Source organism: Barbus barbus (assembly GCF_936440315.1).
Source record: "Barbus barbus genome assembly, chromosome: 5".
NCBI lineage: Eukaryota > Metazoa > Chordata > Actinopteri > Cypriniformes > Cyprinidae > Barbus > Barbus barbus.
Genome location: NC_136733.1, coordinates 31,353,616 through 31,370,803, shown reverse-complemented (window position 1 = coordinate 31,370,803; position 17,188 = coordinate 31,353,616). Strand labels below are relative to the sequence as shown.

Here is a 17,188-nt window from a genome sequence, read left to right as displayed (position 1 = left end):
TAAAGTCATAAACATTTCAACCACAGCATCATCTGACATGATGAAAATGATGTGATGGAAATAACATTTTAAACATTGTTGAATTAAAATGGCTGATTCCTTTGTCTTGCTAATAATATTTTTATGCAGCCCAATTATACACAATACACACACATTACACATTTTGAAAATACAATCCTATTTCAAACTTTCTTTGCATTCTTTATTTTGTTTCCTTTGGTAACTTAAAAAAAAAAAAAAACTTTATTAGGGACAAAATTGTTGATCATGATGGAAATCACGTCACATCTGAGGGACAGTTATTATCAGTATAGAAATTAATCACACTCACTTTTTTAGATGTATGTATTTTTCTCATTGTTTAGAGTATATTAGATTTAAAATGTAGTAATTCATATTTTAGTGTAATTTTTATATTTCAAGACTGAAAGTCTGGGTCTGGGACAATGGTAAAACAACAAAATGTATATGAAAAGCACATGAAATGCTTCTTGACACTGAAGAAACACCCCTATTGAAATGAGGTTTACTTCATCTGCATTCATTCAGAATTTTTATTTGTTCATGTTTGTCCAGATTTCAGAACACCACGAATGACTATCTACAGTCGGATCTGTAGCCACTGGAGTGCGGCCCACACAGATAGAAAAACTCTCCAAACACCAGGACCACATTCTTCAGATATACAGAAGAACTGCTTCAATGGGCTGCTTATCACACACAACCAAACAACACACATCAAAGTGCTCCGATAATACAGACACACAATCAAAATCTGTAGAAGTCATGAGTATGGAATATATAAGTAAATCACTTTGTTCTTCAAGATAATACTTTCAAGTCCTCACACACAATTTTTTTCAGCCCTTCATGGGCAGGACAAACAGACACACGCACAGTGTGGTGTTTCCACACAGACACGCTGATTAGATCATTATGATGGTAGATTGAGATCGGTCAGACAGGTAGATAAGGAGCGAACCACACGCATGCACACACGTTTGACTCATGTTTCAGCGAGTTTTCATTGCTCCGGAAACACACAGCCCTGCGGAGAAGACCTCCCACAAAGCAGACAGAGCCAAGACTACACAACCAGACCCAACAAACAAACCACACCACAGCGTCAACACAGCACCTAAGCAACACCAGGGGACAGGCTGCCTGTCATTTCAATACCTTTAAACTACTTGTTGACTTCACTACTCATCCCCAAGACACTTTCACTCAACATGAGTAAAAGATGGTGTAAAAGGAAACAACCACATGCTTTAATAGAAACATATTTTATTACAGAAAAAGACATCTGAAAATAAATTTTAATGTTTAGGAAAAAAGAAACCACAGTTTAGGACTGAAAAGTGAATTCACAAAAATTTCATGAGACTATTTCATAATTTGATGATTAACAACCTCTTTTCCAGGAGTGCAAATGCACATTCTGAGGTGTAAATCCAAGAGATTCGAAAGATATCTGACCAGGTGACAGAGAGAAAGATAGAAAAATAGTGAACAACATGTATTTATAGTGATATAGTAATAGAGGCAGCATGAACACTAGAAACTCAGTAATACACAATATGATAAAGACTACTCTTCTGCCACCTACTGGTGCTATATTGGAATAGTCACCAGCTATATATATTTAACAAAATGATAAATACATCCTATTTGTACTGCATTTACCCAAGCAAATAAAATAGTTAGATTACTTTCCACATTCTAGCCAAGTATTCAGACTGAATTAACTCTATATATATTTGATATCAGCATGAGATGAAACTTTGTGCCCAGGAGCTCATTTAAGAAAAAATGTGCAAGATGGTTTGTAATTAAACTGAATTAACTTAATCGAGATCTGGAAATAATCAAGGGTCCCACTTTATATTAGGTGGCATTAACCACTATGTACTTACATTTAAATTAATCATTTGATACAATGCACTTGTTGTGTACATACATGTTTTTACATTGTACTTATATTTTTTTAAATACCTGCATGTAATTACATCTGTAACTAAATTCTGTAATTACTTTTAGAATTACACTGTTGAAGCATCCCTTACACCTTAACCCACCCTTAAACCTACCCATACCACCAAACCTGTCCCTAACCTTACCTGTATCCCACCTCAATAGCAGCAGAAGTGTATTACAATACAATATGAACACAATAAGTACATTTACCTATTTTTTGATGTAAGTACATAGTAGTTAAGGCCACCTAATATAACGTGTAACCTAATCAAGCCATTACTAAACACGGTCTTGAGTGAACATCAATAGTCCATTAAGCAGAGTTTATTTTACCTCTTTTATTCAGCCTTGTCTTTCTCCAATTGCCTTTCTTTCTCGCTGTTTATCATGCTTTTACTCCAGTACATCAGGACCTGTGCTAGTATCACCACACTGCAACAGCAGGCCACCGCATGCAACTGAGTTGAGAGAGAAAGGCCTGTTACCTTCAGAAAGAGAGAAATTATATATATGAAAAGAGACATTTCCATTGTTATTGCTCCCAAAACAAGTCACAGTTCATTAAACATTAACCTTTTGCGATGACATACCCCAGTGTCAGAGAATGTTGTTAAACTATGGGGCAAGTTGTCACAAAGGAACCTGTAACTAAACAGCTCTGAACGTGTGATAATGTGTTTGTGTTGTACCTACAGTACTTACTAGGGACAAATCTGTACCCAGAAGTAGGGCTGTGCAAATAATCGGATGATCATGCGCATCTCATCAGTAAAGCCAGTTCTGTGATTAGTAGGTGATTAGTAGGTAACTAGCTGTATATTGAAAACAAAATGGCCGTCTATGCACAGTCCCCATTTAGATACCGAAGTAAACGTGTGTGCACCTGCAGTGAACTGAAGATGCGTCCCAGAGAGCCAAGAAGGGCCAGGAAAACAGAGAGCGCAGACAACTGACCGGTGTGTCCCCATCTGAAGTTACTTCTTGCCTGGAAAAACTAAACACAAAACATAAAATACAGTATTTTATTTTGTATTTTTTTAAGAAAATGTGTAGACATATTCTCTCTACATGTTTGTTGGGGGGTACAAAGACCTGTCTTACCCTGCCAGCAATAACCAGCAGCACATTCCACTCATGCAGGGTCCAAACCACTGACACAGGAGTCAAAGGTGAGGCCAAGAAGAACATAAAGCCACAGTATAGAGCAAGAAAACATACACCTGCATGAAGAATCCCAAACAAACATTCAAACAGGAACATTTACATTACGAAAAAAGGACATTTTTTCAGACAGTTTAAACCTCTCTCTTTGTTCTTTTTCTAACCTTTTATGGTTTTCCCTTGGTAGTGCTGGACAAGCAAAGCCAGGACAGCAATCTGGATTAATGCAAACAAACTTTCCCCCCAGGCACTGCAGACACACACACAAATTCATGACTTAATATATTCCTCTACAGAATATATATTAGAATTAACGCAAGTGCTGTTTTACCCAAAGGGAAATTTTTGAGTGTAGCAGAAAGCTGCATGAGTAGAGATGGCCAACAGCTCCAGAAAAATGGAGGTCATACACAGTCCATTAGAACCTCCAGACCAAAGAACTTTCCAGATCTGAGGGAGTGGAGCTGTGGGAAGAAGCAGATTCACACATACTATGAAACACAGGTGCACAAAATATAAAGCAGAGAAAACAAAGTAATAACTTCAACTTTGGAGGTCATGAAATATGATGTAAAATAGACTACTTACCAATAACAATTCCCACCAAAATCAATATTCCCATAATTTTACTTAAGACAATCTTCAGACAGGGAACTAGAGACCAATACAGACAAAACAGTAAAGACATTTTCTGTTATGCCTACAACAAGCACACTGGATACTGAATAATAGTCAGTTGTGGCTAACATTAAACATCATTACAACCAGTCATCTGTAAATTTAATGTGTTAAATTGATGTTAAATATATTACCCACTGTAAAATTTTATTGTTTTGGAGGACATGTTTTTACAAACCAGGGTATGTTTGAATATGTTTGCATATGTTTATTCAAGATAAAGCTGTCTCTCACCGTGCATAAAGTTGAAGTAAAGGAAAAAGTGGTCATAACATTTTTCTGGCATGAAGAAAGTAAGCAAAAATTCTTTCAAACGAGGCATGCTCCCCTCATCAGACGAGTCCATAGTTCATGTATTCCTGTCAGTGTTATCGTGTATCTACGCAAATCTTAAGCACGGAAAATAATGTTAATTAAACTTATTGCTTGACAGCAATAAATGACCAATTACAGGGTTAAACTAATTATTCATTCGTAATTAAAAGCGTCTTTTTTCTTACGCCTAAGCAAAACATTTCTGAACTTTACACCTGTCAAAACATGTCTTATTTTGTAAATTCCAGCAAAACTGTCAAAAAACTGTCAAAGCAAGCCTCACCAATGATGTTTAAGTTTTAGAGGGGCGTCTCTGGTTAGTAACTGCAACAGCTGTCTTAAGATGTTTTTAACGCTCCCGAGATGAGAGACCCACCTTCCAGGAAGTGGTTTAATTAAGGCAAATGATCTGAATTACTTTTCAGTTTTCACAAATCAGACGTTTTGTATTTACACAAATTACGCAAATGTTTGTCATACGCCTTGCCATCAGTACTTGATCAGCAGGGGGCGGAGGGATAAATGTGTTCCTACAGGGGGCGCGCGAGGATCATACAGACGACGGAAATATCTCAATCGGTCATTATTGTTTTTTATTTTATTAAAATTGTCTCAGCTTGTACTTACAAAATGTGTATATATGACAAATATGTCAAGAACGTGCTGTTGAATTTTGTAATTCTAAAAGTTCAATAAAAAAAAAAAAACATGCACTTCCTGACTAAACACTTTCTAAATTATTGTTAAATAATAAAGCATGGAATTAATAAAGTTGCATTTCAGAGATCTTTATTATTCGTCAAAGAATAATAAGCAGTATAACATAAATTGGGCATATTAATCCCATCAGAATTTATAGTCACTGTTCCTCTTGTGAGGTCCCATCTTTTTTTATTATGTACAGTTTAAATAGATTATCTTTCAGATGGATTGTTTTGACTGTGATTCTGTAATTTTTGTATCATTATATTTTATTCAATCTGAGGGTACTAAATTGATTAGATGCATTGTAAAGACAATATAAGATAATGAAATAATAGGCATTTTGTAAAAAATAGATTATCGAATGGGGCTTCTTGGCTCATGGTAAGAATTCATGCTTCGCTACGATGGCTCCTTTACATCATTTTCAGGTTTTCACTGCACTATAATTACAGCTATATTAAGTTTCTAGGCATTACCCAAAAAATAATACACTCAGTGAGGCATTATCTTACCTAACATTCTAAACTCATATATCAGTATGTTTGAATTTATCAGTAAATGTAGGCCTACATCGTCTGTGTATTTCACATGTTTCTAAGATGTGCATGTTTGGCTTGTGTTGCCAATATCATATGAACCTTTTATAATATTGTAAAGACAAGATTTATGAATGCAACATTTATTTCTGGGTGTATGCATATTGTGTATGCATATGCATATTATCAACTGGAGATTGAGCAACAGATTTCGAACAACAGTAAATTTCCTTTCCAAAAAACATTTTTCATGACCACAGGAAGAACTCTTCAAAATCTAATGATAGCTACATCCAGCGTATATATTGAAAATGAGAAAGCAAAGAGAAGTAAGCCCATTAAAAATAGGCTTTCAGACAATTTGAAGGATTGAAGATACTAACAATTAATGCTTTCTACACATGAGATACACTTTTGCATGTACATATTTGATTTGTGCTGACTTGTGTGACTTGTGTTTGGGCATGCATTTCCAAAGCAAGCATTTCATTTGACAAGCACATGTTTTTCCAGATTTTGTCTGATAGGGTGTGTCAGTCTGCATGTTTTAGTACGCTGGGATTATGGGTTAGGCAGACAGGAAAAGCCTTTAAAGGAGACAAATTCTTGCAGTGTTTCCATAAACCACGACTCATACTCAACTCATACTCTGTGACAAACAAAATCTGTTTATTATCAGTCACTGCAAATTTGTTCAACTCCTTTAATGGAAATATTATAACGTGAGAAATGTCTTAAATGAAATAAAACAGGTTTAGTACAGCAGAATCAGTATATGTTAATAAATAAATAGGCAACTGTCGTTTAATAATTCCTCTTTTATACTGGCAAAGGAAATGGCACTTCTTCTTTTTTTTAGATAACGCTATTTGCTTTGTAGTGTCACCGTCATAATGTTTTTCTCTCACTATAGAAACAGTCCAAAGTCCCACGGTGCATTTGCTTTATAGCCCCCTGTACAAACATAATTTAGTCAAGTGAATACAACACACATCCCACACACACTTCTCCACAGTTTGTCATTGATTTTGTGTCAGATCTGACTCAGGCTGCACAGAATAGTTAACAATGCACTGTAACTAGTCTCATGGCAAATATAGATGCCAACAAAAAATTTTATTAAATATGTATAAACATAAATCTGTATATATAGGTCATAAGGTGTAGTTTTTAATGCTTGATGTGGTTATTGTAAAAGTCCAGTTTTGTTTATAAAACTAGCCTGTGTGAATTCCACACTGCAAAAAATGCCAAAACATCTAAAAATTCTTAAATCAAGAAGGATTTTCTAGACAAGTAAAATGTATTGTCTTGTTTTCAGAAAAAAAAAAAAGTCAAAATGAAGTGTGAACTTTTGCTTGAAACAAGCAAGATAATCTACCAATGGGGTAAGCAAAATAATCGTGTTTTCTTTTAATTATTTTGCTTGTTCTAAGCAAAAACTCACTTAAATTTGACTTGTTTTTTTCTGAAAACAAGACAATTTTTTTTACTTGTCTAGAAAATCCTTCTTGATTTAAGAATTTTTAGATGTTTTGGCATTTTTTGCAGCTGGAAACAAGACAAAAAATCTAAGTAAGAAAAGCATTTTTTCTGTTCAGAGATTTCTGGTTTAAAAGGTTTATATGTACAAACAGTTAAAAAAGTTAACACTATACGTCGCAAGCACCTAAGAAACAAGAGTTAATGAAATAATTAAATTTTATAGTTTATGATTTAGATACAGATTCTTTGGACAGGGTGTGGTTATATGAACTGGATCCGATGGGCTGGTCTTATCTTAACTCAATAAATGACTAGCTGTATTTATAAAAACCTCTGCAATCTGGCAGACAGATAACTTCAGGGTGTGTGTGTGACTCAGAGACCATAAGCAAACTTTCGTCAAGCTCTTTTTTTATCTTGGAGCTTTTTATATTTAATAGTGGAAATTTTACAGCTGTTCTCTGACTTCAGGATTAACACTCATCTTGCAGCATGTGTACGGGAAAATGTGCGCTTTGCGTCGGGACAGGTCTGTACCCGTTGGCGGTCATCTCCATAATATGTAATATTATGCTGTTTTTTCCTGGCTGGGATGTAAAGTACGCACAGAATCAACGAATTACTGAGGAGGTCAAATACATGGGAGGACTGGTTGGAGGGGGGATAATGGTAAGTCTGACTTTGTTTAATTGTAAATAAGGTAATGCTGAACTATATATAAATTCTTATTCTATTTATGCATCATACGATAACATATATTGTAGAAATATGATTCTAAGTTTAGTTTGGGGCTTGTCAGTCACGTTTCTAAGATTAAGCTGTCTTTGTAAGAATATGCCAAGACTTAATTGGATTTGGGAAAGGAATGTAGGAAAGATTTTGCCTTGTTTTATAAGAAACCATGAAATAAAAAAAAATACTGATGTATCATGGACAATGCATTTCTTTATGAGCCAAAGAGTGTCACACCAAATGGGAATCCGTGAATCCACAGTGTAAACAGAGTGACCTTGGAACAAACATGTACAGAATACATTTATTGTGTGTTGAATGTGTGTCAAAGTCAAATCCAAATCCAAGTCAATCCAAACTGTGTCAAATGACAAAGTGATGAAAATCTAAAATTATTGTCCTCTCTCTCCTCCAGGTGCTGATTCCAGCATTTCACATTCACCTGACTGGAAAGCAGGGTTGCTGTGCTAATCGCTGCGGGGTGAGTTTGCTCCAACCCTGACACCAACAGACACTTTATTTTTAGTCTGAAGTTTATAAATATCTATAATCCTTTAGAAATTCAGTTATGAAGAGGATTGTCCACTGGATCTTTACAAGCCCAGGAAAAGTGATGCATTTGTCACCTTTAAATAGCTTGATACATACAAGTAAATCACGTTACCGATATGCGATTCTACATCTGTTGTAAGATCAATATTTCGTGATGATGCTGCATGCTAAGTTAAGGAAGAACTTGTGTTAAAGTTGTGGACTGAGTCTTCTCTAAACATACTACGACAAATAAATGTATTTAGAATGTAACCGAATACATGTGATGTGAAGAACATATGTCATGTGCCTGTAAGCGTGAAGAACAGACCTGTCTGAAAATACACAGGCGTTCTTCTGTTTTGAGAAAATCTATAAATGTGACTCATGAGTCTGACATGTGGCTTGAAAAATGCACCCTCATCGCAAATATTTGCAGAACCTCAAAAGTTTTGCAGGAATCACTGACCTCACTGAACAGTGACAGATTTGTAAGAGTTAATTTCTCAGCCATGTTGTTGTGTGATTAGGAAATTGTTCTTAACATGTCTTCAATATGAACATGTGGAAATTTTAGGCACAACAATTCACAGTAATTGCATGATTGAATTCACTTCTTGTATATTTGTATTATGTCCTTAAATTAAATCATTCTGATTATGCATTTTCTATTTTAGATGTTCCTGTCCATTTTATTTGCAGCAGTGGGTGTAGCTGGCGCCCTTTACAGTTTCATAGTGGCACTGATGGGTCTAATCAATGGGCCATACTGTAAACATCTCCTTATTCTTTGGGGTACTCCCTTCAAAGACAGGTAAGAGACACACCTCAACACTTTAGAGCACGTAATGACAATCCTTACTGTTTAGATATGTTTAAATGCGTTTTGTCTGTATCTCTCAGAGAGGAGAGTTACCTTAAGGACCGTAACACGTGGTCAACCTGCATTGAGCCAGATAATGTGGTGGAGTTTAATGTGGGTCTGTTCTCAACACTGCTGGTGACCAGCGCTCTGCAGCTCATCCTCTGTGCCATACAGATGATCAACGGCCTCTTCGGCTGCCTCTGTGGAACCTGCAAAGAGAAAGGGGTGAGAGACAGTTGAGAAACAAAAGATTGGAGAATGAGGAATGCAAAAGAAGTGGTCTAGTTCTAATACATCAGTGTAAAAAAAAAAAAAAAATTAAAAGTAGTACAAAACATATTCAAAACAATGGACCCTTTTCACAGACTGTGATTTTTTTCTATTTTAATCTGAAAAAATATAATAATAATAATAATAATAAAACGATGTAGGCTACATTTAGAAAGCTTTACTTTTGTGTTAGACTTCCATTGCATTAAATTATTAAATTTAACGTTTTCTCTTATGACTGCCCTTATCAGTCTCCCTATTTGATAGACAGTCTCCCAGATGACGGTGAATATTATAGAAATATCATACCACTGAATGTCGAGATTTATCCAGAGAGACGCATTTTATCTGCAGCAATTTTAATACTTTATTCATTTTCACCGGTTAATGCCAAAACCTTCATCTTTAATTCAATTAAATACAACGAGTATACAGTGGAATTTAAACAGTATTATTACCTAATGCTTTCCTGTCTGCTCTCTACTGTCCTATCCAGCAAATATAAAAGTGATGAAAGGAAAAGCGTGCTTTTCTCTTACACTTTCTACTGTTATTTTGTAGCCGCTGTAATCCCCGACTGCTCCAGGTGCCAGAGATTCATATCTTCATCTCATATAACCAGCGCCCTCTTGTGGAAGATTCTATCTGAACATTTTGATGAAAGTTTGTTTGCGTACACTTCTTCAAATCTTTTTTTATCGATTGATGTTCATTGCTGATGTTTTGGCTTAATATTGTTTTTCTAGTAAAAGTTTATGTATAATGACTTCCAGTGAGAATTTTTTTTTTTAAGGAAAATGGCTTTAATTAATGGCATAACACTTGTTTTGTATCTTTCTGTATTTTTTTAGTTTAGAAATGAAATAAACATACTAAAATAGAAATAATATCCAAAGTGCTACACAATGTGGTTGATATGTTTTGTCAGACTTTAATTCACATTTACACAATATAATTCTCCCCAGAAATCTGTGATTTTGTATCAAGTTAATTCAAATCTCTTTAACAACACTAAAACAAATCACATAGTTCAAGAAATGCAATCCTGGCTTTATAGAGTTATTCAGTTTGGTAGAGAGTTGGTGAACTCTTTCAGAACAGAATCAAACTGCAGACTATTACACTCAGTACATTTCAAATGCTGTGATGTCACAATATGTAATATACTGCTGACTTCAGTACATCATTTTTAAATGATCTGAAATATGTATGTAGAGACTGTTTGCAGTGTAAATGTTCTTTGTCAAAACGACTGAACGCAACAAGCATTTCCTCGCATAGAAGAAAAACTTATGAGTAAGGCATTCTCTCTCTCACTTGAAATACTAAAACAAAATACAAATATACAAAGCTTACAGTCCAACAAATTTAGTGTATTTCTAAAATTAGGTTTGTTGGCAGTCAGATCATTCAGGTTTTAATGGCAAATGTTCCTTTTGTCTATAAGTATTCAGGAGAACAGCATTCAAATCTTAATTGCATAGTTATAGTTCATTCAACAGGACTTTGAATTTCGAATTACGAAACTGGCAAAGAATACAGCGGTAGCCTGAAAATTGCATGTCTATAGAGTACATGTTTCCAATTGTAGGCATGGAGTGATGGGATTAATGTTACTAGCACAACGGATAACAAGTTTTTAGACCCTCAGACCAAGGTTTAGCCACATAAAAACACCCTAACAATAATAAAAAAAAATAATGGTAACACTTTACAGTAAAGCTCAAATTGTTAACATTATGCAAATGTTTACATATGATACTAAAAGTAAAAAAAAAAAAAAAGGTTGTATACATTTACATTAATGTATTATGAACAAATGAATTAATGAAAAATCAATGCTTTAAGAACTATTGTTCAGTGATAGTTCATAATACCTGATGCATTAACTAAACAAGTATAACCTTACCGTAAAGTGTTATCAAATAAATAAAACAAAGCAAAGCATCATTATAAAAATGTGCGTTAGTGTGTGGAAACCATGGCATGTTGACTGAAATACTGTAGACTGGCCATGGTGAATTAGAGCTAGCTCATTTAAAAATGCTAAAAAATCCAACCAGAAAAAAAAAAAAAAAAAGTGTGCTTTTATAGGGTCAGCTGTCAAACTGTGCCATCATGATTTTGTGGCTGGCTTCATAACCTAAGAACAGAGCACCATTGGCTGGAAATGTACGGATCATTGTGGGAGTCAGACCGGAAAATAGAGCCCTTACACCTGAAAATGAGACAAAAACAAGTCAAATAGGGTTTTCATGTAATGTTCATTTTAAGTGTTTATACAGAATACAATTTGGCATAGAAAAACATTTCTCATACCTTCCGTTCTGAAGATGTGCATGAAGGTCTTGAAGAAGCCTGACTGCTTGCCTGTCATCGACATGACCTGTATTCTGGATTTAACACGGACCATGGGGTAAACCACAAGCCAGAGATTGTAGACAGGCTCCCCCAAAACCACCACTGAACACAATAGGGGCTACACCTACAAAACACAGACACACCAACCCATTAAAGCTGGCATTAATTAACATGAACATAAGCATGAGAATATACAGCAAGCACGTAAAAAACATTAGCGGTTAAATGCAAACACAAGAAACCGGAGTACTACTAGAAGATCTAAAACAAATACAGAACCTACATTACAGTTCAAAAGTTTGAGGGCGCTAAGATTTTTTATGCTTTTGAAATCTTTATGAAAAAGTGTCTTATGCTGACCAAGGCTGCTTTTATTAGATCAAAAATGGAGTAAATGGTAATATTGTGAAAAACTGTTAACAATTATGACAAAGCTGATGAAAATTTGCTGAACAGAAAAAAATAGAGCATTTATTTACTTTTGTCATTTAGCAGACGCTTTTGTCCAAAGCGACTTACAAATAAGAAAAAGTAACTAAAACTAAGTTACAACTCTATAAATACTATATACCCACAGATGTAAGAAAATAAAGAAATTAAATAAAATTGACATGCATATAACAACATTTCAATAATAAACATATAAATGAAAAAACTAAAATAAAAAGCGATACTTCTATCCCTTGGTGGAGTTGCACGGTAGAGTTGATGGTCTTTACACTCTTCGGTCTTCACACTAAGAGGGCTTCACACGACAACTGCCGCGGTATAATAACCTTTTTTATACCAATCCAACAAATCCCCATTTCAATTCAGCTACTGAAATATTGAAATACTTTTTCTGTAACAATATAAAAGCCTTTACTGTCACATTTGATCAATTTAATGCAGCGTCACGGAATAAAAGTATAAATCTTTCTAAACCACAAATCTTTGATGGGTAAAATCGTGACTTTTTAACCTGAAAGAAGGGACTTCTAACGCCTACATGAGATATGTCTTTCTCTTCATACTACCTCTGTCGCTATCAACTGAGTAAACAGAACGAAAGTGTTCATAGATTACTGACTGATTTTAATGTTTGTCCTTGTCCTTCTAATGACTGACTCAGGTATGCCATTTCAATAATAACACCAGAAAAAATAAAATAAAATAGCAGACCAATCAATAAATGAGAAACAAAGCTGTTAGTCATTATGATGTCAATACCGTTTAATCAGATAACATGTAGAAACTAGAACAGTTTCCATACCCATGTCATCCTTGCCACAGTGCATGTACTCTGCAAGAGCGACAGCGCTCGTATGCTCCAAAGAAACAGAAATATCCAGGCACCTCACGGGCAATTGTGGTGGTTAAACCCTGGAAGAACCCTGCAGGACCATCATTACGCATAATGGACTTTATCACCGACCAAACTGTGCTGAAAAACAGCACGAGCCTGCGCACGCTTTCTGCATGTCACTGAACAGAAATAAACGTGGAAAATAAGAGTTAATTTTTTTTTTTAATGTTTTGAAAGAAATTAATATAAGGATACAGATTAATATAGATTAATCAGCAAAGACACATTCAAGTTATCAAAGGTGATAAAATAAAAAGTTTATAAAGGTTACAAAATAATGTCTATTAAAAAAAGCTTTAAAAAAAAAAAAAGTTTATATTTAGAAAAGAATAGATGTTTCCATCAAAGTTTCCACGCAGCACAACTGTTTTCAACATTGATAATAATAGAAATGTTTCTTCATCACCAAATCAGCATATTAGAGTGACTTCTGAAGGATCATGTGACACTGAAGACTGGAGTAATGGTTTCTAAAAATTCAGTTTTGCCATTACAAATCACATTTTTAAAAATATTCCAATAGAAAAGTTATTTTAAATCTAAATAGCACAATATTTCTGTTTTTAAAGTATATTAATCAAATAAATGCAGCTTATGTGATCAGAAACTTTTTAAAACTCTAAAAACAAATCTTATCGACCCCCAAACTTTTTAACAGTTTTGTGTTGCATTGCAATATACACATTTTTAGGGGGGGATTTTATAATTATAATAAATAACACCCTAGTCCATTTAAAAACATCCCAACGGAACAACTTTATCTGCAGAGATTGAATCAATTATTAAAAATAATAATAATAATAATAATCTACTACCTCCTCTGCATCACTTTTCAATTCAATAAATAAGACTACTTTAGGAGCAAAACTCTTCCATCATGCATTTCAGAGCTTCCAATAAATAATTGAAACTATTTTAGCAACTAATTATTAGATACTATTCAAACAGTAGAGCATGGCGCTAGCAACTCCAAGGTCATGGCATTGATTTCCAGGGAATGTGTGAATGGATAAATTGTATAACTTTAACACAATAAGTCGCCTTGGATAAAACCATCTGCCAAAATTCATAAATGTATATGTACTGTTCATAATACAAACACAACTTGCCTGAGCACAGCTCCTTTCTCCTGACCAGAGATGAAGAGCACAGAGTTCTCTGCAATGTTGGCCATGAGGGCCGGTGTGGTACCTTGATACAGCCCTCGAAGGCCCACCTGTCTGTATGTAGACACAAAGCAGTGCACAAAGCCTCTGTACACAGTGGGGAATGTCTGCATTTTCACCTTAGCCGTGTCCAAAGGTTGTCCGCTAAATACACAAGCTGTGCCCCCTAAAGAGGAAAGAGAAGCAGAAGAACGGCAAGAGAGATTCACTTTCTCTCATTAATGAAACAAATGGACTGCCTTCAATCATTATATTCAAAAATTTGTCTGTGTATTGCTCTTTCTTGTTCTTCAAACTCTTTGTGGCTTGTGTTTGGTATAATAACTTAGATACCATGGTTTGAAATGACAGAATAAAATAAAGTTACAGTACAAATTTGTTAAAGGGTTATAAAGCAATGATCTACAACTAATCCACAAACAGTATCACACACTACAAACATCCTGACCCATCTATCAGCATGATTAAGCCAGACAGAACAAGTCAGTGTGTGTGTGTGTGTGTGTGTATGTGTGTGTGTCTAGTGTAGAGACTGCTGAGACAATGGTCTGTTTAAAGATGAATAGAGAAGGAAAAAAAGAGTAGATAGTTTGTCAGTGCATCTAAAGTTTGAAGGGAAAGAATTGCCAGAACGGATTAAGATGGGTTTTATATTTTTTTGTGGCTTAGAGGTAGGAATGTTGAGTATATTGTTAATAAAATGCAAACAGTTTTAATAAATGTTGAAAAATGGTCTTATAAATGGGGTTTTAAATTTTCTGTAGATAAAACTAAATATATTTTCTTTACAAATAAAAGTATATTTTTAAAGATAAAATTATATAATAAAGAGTTAGAACAAGTTAAAGCGATAATGTTTCTAGGTATGTGGTTTGATGCAAAGGTTACATGGAATAATCACATAAGTAAGATGGAGGATAAATGTAAAAAGATTTAGAATGTAATGAGATGTATTTCTGGACGTGAGTGGGGAGCTGACAGATTGGCATTAAAAACTATTTATTCAACAATGATTAGAGCAATACTAGACTATGGATGTATGGTATATGGTTCAGCAGCTAAGTCACGGTTAGGAAAATTAGAAAGAATTCAATCACAAGCTTTGAGAATTTGTTGTGTAGCTTATCCTTCCTCCCCAGTTCCAGCGTTACAGGTGGAGATGGGGGAAATGCCGGTTCACCTAAGGAGGAAACAACTGATATTGACGTATTGGGCAAGCTTAAAAGGCCAACAGGATAATCATCCAATAAAAGGTTTACTTGAGACTTGTTGGGAGCATGGAAAAAGGAAAGTAATAGTTTTGGTTGGATCATTGAGTTAACGGGAGATGGAACTAATTGAGTACAGAGTTATTCCAACGGTAATTTTACCAAAGCCACCTTTATGGATTTTACCACAGCCAAAAATGTATTTATTCTTATTGGAAGCAAGACAAGATAAAGATCAGCAGTTACTAGAGGCAGAATTCACAAAACAATATATTGGGATTAATTATGAACAGTATGTTCAAGTTTTTACAGATGCATCCAAGAATCCACAGAATGGCCAGGTGGGAGTAGCGCATGTTATTCCAAAGCTGAAAGTGTCAGGAGGGAAAAGAATATCAAATCATGTGTCAGTGCATGTTTACAGGAGAGCTGCTAGCAATTTTGATAGCAATTAATAAAATATATGAAACAGGGATAAACAAAACATTAGTATGCTCAGATTCAAGTTCAGCTTTATTATGCCTGGAAGCTCAACAGTCTGAAACTAGACAAGATATTGTTTTGGAGATCCTGCAGTTATTATATGTTGCAGCAGATGAATAGGATGGTTCAGTTCTTGTGGGTTCTGGCACATACAGGAGTGGCAGGGAATGAGGAAGCAGATCAATTAGCTAAACAAGTAATGACAAAGGAAAATATAGACATGCAAATTCTGTATAGTAAAGCTGAACTTAAGTCAACAATTAAAAAGGGGATAAAAAAAATTGGCAATTGTTTTGGGATAATGAGTTAAATGGCATACATCTACATTCAGTACAACCAATGGTAGGTAGAGGAAGGAACTCGAGAGGGAGAAGGAAGGAAGATTATGTTCTTTCAAGACTAAGGTTAGGACATACAGGACTTAAGTCAACATTGCACATAATAGGGAAACATCCAACAGGACTGTGTGATTGGTGTGGAGTCAGAGAAACTGTAGAACATGTACTTATTCAGTGTAATGAATATACGGAGGAGAGAAGAAAGCTAATCGATGAACTTCAAAAGAATGGTGAGCAGCAGTTAACATTAAAAAAAAAAGATTTAGAATCCAGTAGGAAGTGATAGTTTAATACAATTTCTAAAAAGAACTTGGTTAATTAATTCATAGAATATAGATTGTTAGTATTAATATTATGATTATTGTTATTCTTCTCTGGGCTGGGAGGGACTTGGGTTGTAGATGGAGGAGCTGAACATGCAGCAACATCGAAAGCTAGAGTCCTGAAAGGTCTGGGAAAAAGGAATTCAAGTCTCTGATCCATTGCTGCAGTCGATGGCGGTAATGCTCAGTGTGATTGCGAGCCGCCAATAAAAAATTAATAAGAAGATGATGTCTGGTTCGTGACTGAATCGTTCAAATGAGGCGAATCTTTTAAATGAATCGTTTGAACAAATTTCGGTCACGAACTGAATCAGCCCGAGCAGTTCTCGACTCAAACGCAATGAACCGTGAATATATTCTTGCTACTTTTACCATGTTTCTATGGCAAACATAGTAACAGTAGTATGCTAGTAGTATACGGTTACGAATTCATCGATGACTGAGCTGAAATATGCTGCAAAATAAACGGTGGTTTTAATAAACGCTCACATTCAATTACAGTGAACATCCTTACTAATAAAAACTTAAAAACGCATTACTGAAACGCGGGTAAAAATGCCACGCACACTCTCAAAAAGGATGTGTTAATTAATAACACATTTTTTGTGTTATGGCTATTTTAACACATTTTGTGTAATTTTAAGTTGATCATGTGTAAAAGAGAGAGAGAGAGAGAAAGAGAGAAACAACACAGTGTGTCCAACACAAC

At 34.9% G+C, this 17,188-nt stretch overlaps 2 protein-coding genes and 1 pseudogene across 7 annotated transcripts; 1 reads left to right on the top strand and 2 right to left on the bottom strand.

Annotated features, from left to right (window-relative positions):
* Positions 1 to 1,273: 1,273 nt before the first annotated feature.
* LOC306870091 (mannose-P-dolichol utilization defect 1 protein-like) lies at positions 1,274 to 9,172 on the bottom strand. 5 transcript variants are annotated; one of them, XM_079417156.1, is made up of 9 exons: positions 4,415 to 4,636; positions 4,051 to 4,205; positions 3,727 to 3,792; positions 3,470 to 3,602; positions 3,303 to 3,388; positions 3,079 to 3,197; positions 2,861 to 2,971; positions 2,311 to 2,462; positions 1,274 to 1,474 (listed from the first exon to the last, which is right to left on the bottom strand). In XM_079417156.1, the coding sequence occupies exons 2-8, from the start codon at positions 4,160 to 4,162 to the stop codon at positions 2,316 to 2,318; spliced, it is 774 nt and encodes a 257-aa protein (XP_079273282.1). In that variant the 5' UTR covers positions 4,163 to 4,205; positions 4,415 to 4,636; the 3' UTR covers positions 1,274 to 1,474; positions 2,311 to 2,315. The 5 variants fall into 5 exon arrangements, with proteins under 5 accessions (XP_079273282.1, XP_079273286.1, XP_079273283.1 ...); XM_079417158.1 differs by having other exon boundaries at positions 1,275 to 1,474; positions 2,311 to 2,435; positions 4,415 to 4,612; XM_079417160.1 differs by lacking the exons at positions 4,051 to 4,205; positions 4,415 to 4,636 and adding an exon at positions 9,037 to 9,172.
* On the top strand, positions 7,111 to 11,314 carry LOC306870093 (transmembrane 4 L6 family member 4-like). Its single transcript, XM_079417162.1, has 6 exons — positions 7,111 to 7,526; positions 8,005 to 8,070; positions 8,798 to 8,934; positions 9,024 to 9,210; positions 9,817 to 10,482; positions 10,537 to 11,314. The coding sequence occupies exons 1-5, from the start codon at positions 7,350 to 7,352 to the stop codon at positions 9,823 to 9,825; spliced, it is 576 nt and encodes a 191-aa protein (XP_079273288.1). The 5' UTR covers positions 7,111 to 7,349; the 3' UTR covers positions 9,826 to 10,482; positions 10,537 to 11,314.
* A 7-nt stretch (positions 11,315 to 11,321) lies between these two features.
* Positions 11,322 to 16,987, bottom strand: LOC306869495 (mitochondrial ornithine transporter 1-like; annotated as a pseudogene). The gene is made up of 5 exons: positions 16,969 to 16,987; positions 14,071 to 14,293; positions 12,869 to 13,080; positions 11,575 to 11,740; positions 11,322 to 11,473 (listed from the first exon to the last, which is right to left on the bottom strand). The product of its transcript is annotated as a mitochondrial ornithine transporter 1-like (transcript).
* Positions 16,988 to 17,188: the final 201 nt, after the last annotated feature.

What these genes read in the sequence shown, in the direction of transcription:
- LOC306870091 (XM_079417156.1), bottom strand. Translation starts at nt 4,162, where the DNA reads ATGGACTCGTCTGATGAGGGGAGCATGCCTCGTTTGAAAGAATTTTTG. An exon ending in TTACTTCAACTTTATGCACG is followed by an intron (nt 3,793 to 4,050) that starts GTGAGAGACAGC and finishes ATTGGTCTCTAG; the next exon opens with TTCCCTGTCTGAAGATTGTC. An exon ending in TTTGGTGGGAATTGTTATTG is followed by an intron (nt 3,603 to 3,726) that starts GTAAGTAGTCTA and finishes TTCTTCCCACAG; the next exon opens with CTCCACTCCCTCAGATCTGG.
- LOC306870093 (XM_079417162.1), top strand. Translation starts at nt 7,350, where the DNA reads ATGTGTACGGGAAAATGTGCGCTTTGCGTCGGGACAGGTCTGTACCCG. An exon ending in TGGTTGGAGGGGGGATAATG is followed by an intron (nt 7,527 to 8,004) that starts GTAAGTCTGACT and finishes TCTCTCCTCCAG; the next exon opens with GTGCTGATTCCAGCATTTCA. An exon ending in GCTGTGCTAATCGCTGCGGG is followed by an intron (nt 8,071 to 8,797) that starts GTGAGTTTGCTC and finishes TTTCTATTTTAG; the next exon opens with ATGTTCCTGTCCATTTTATT.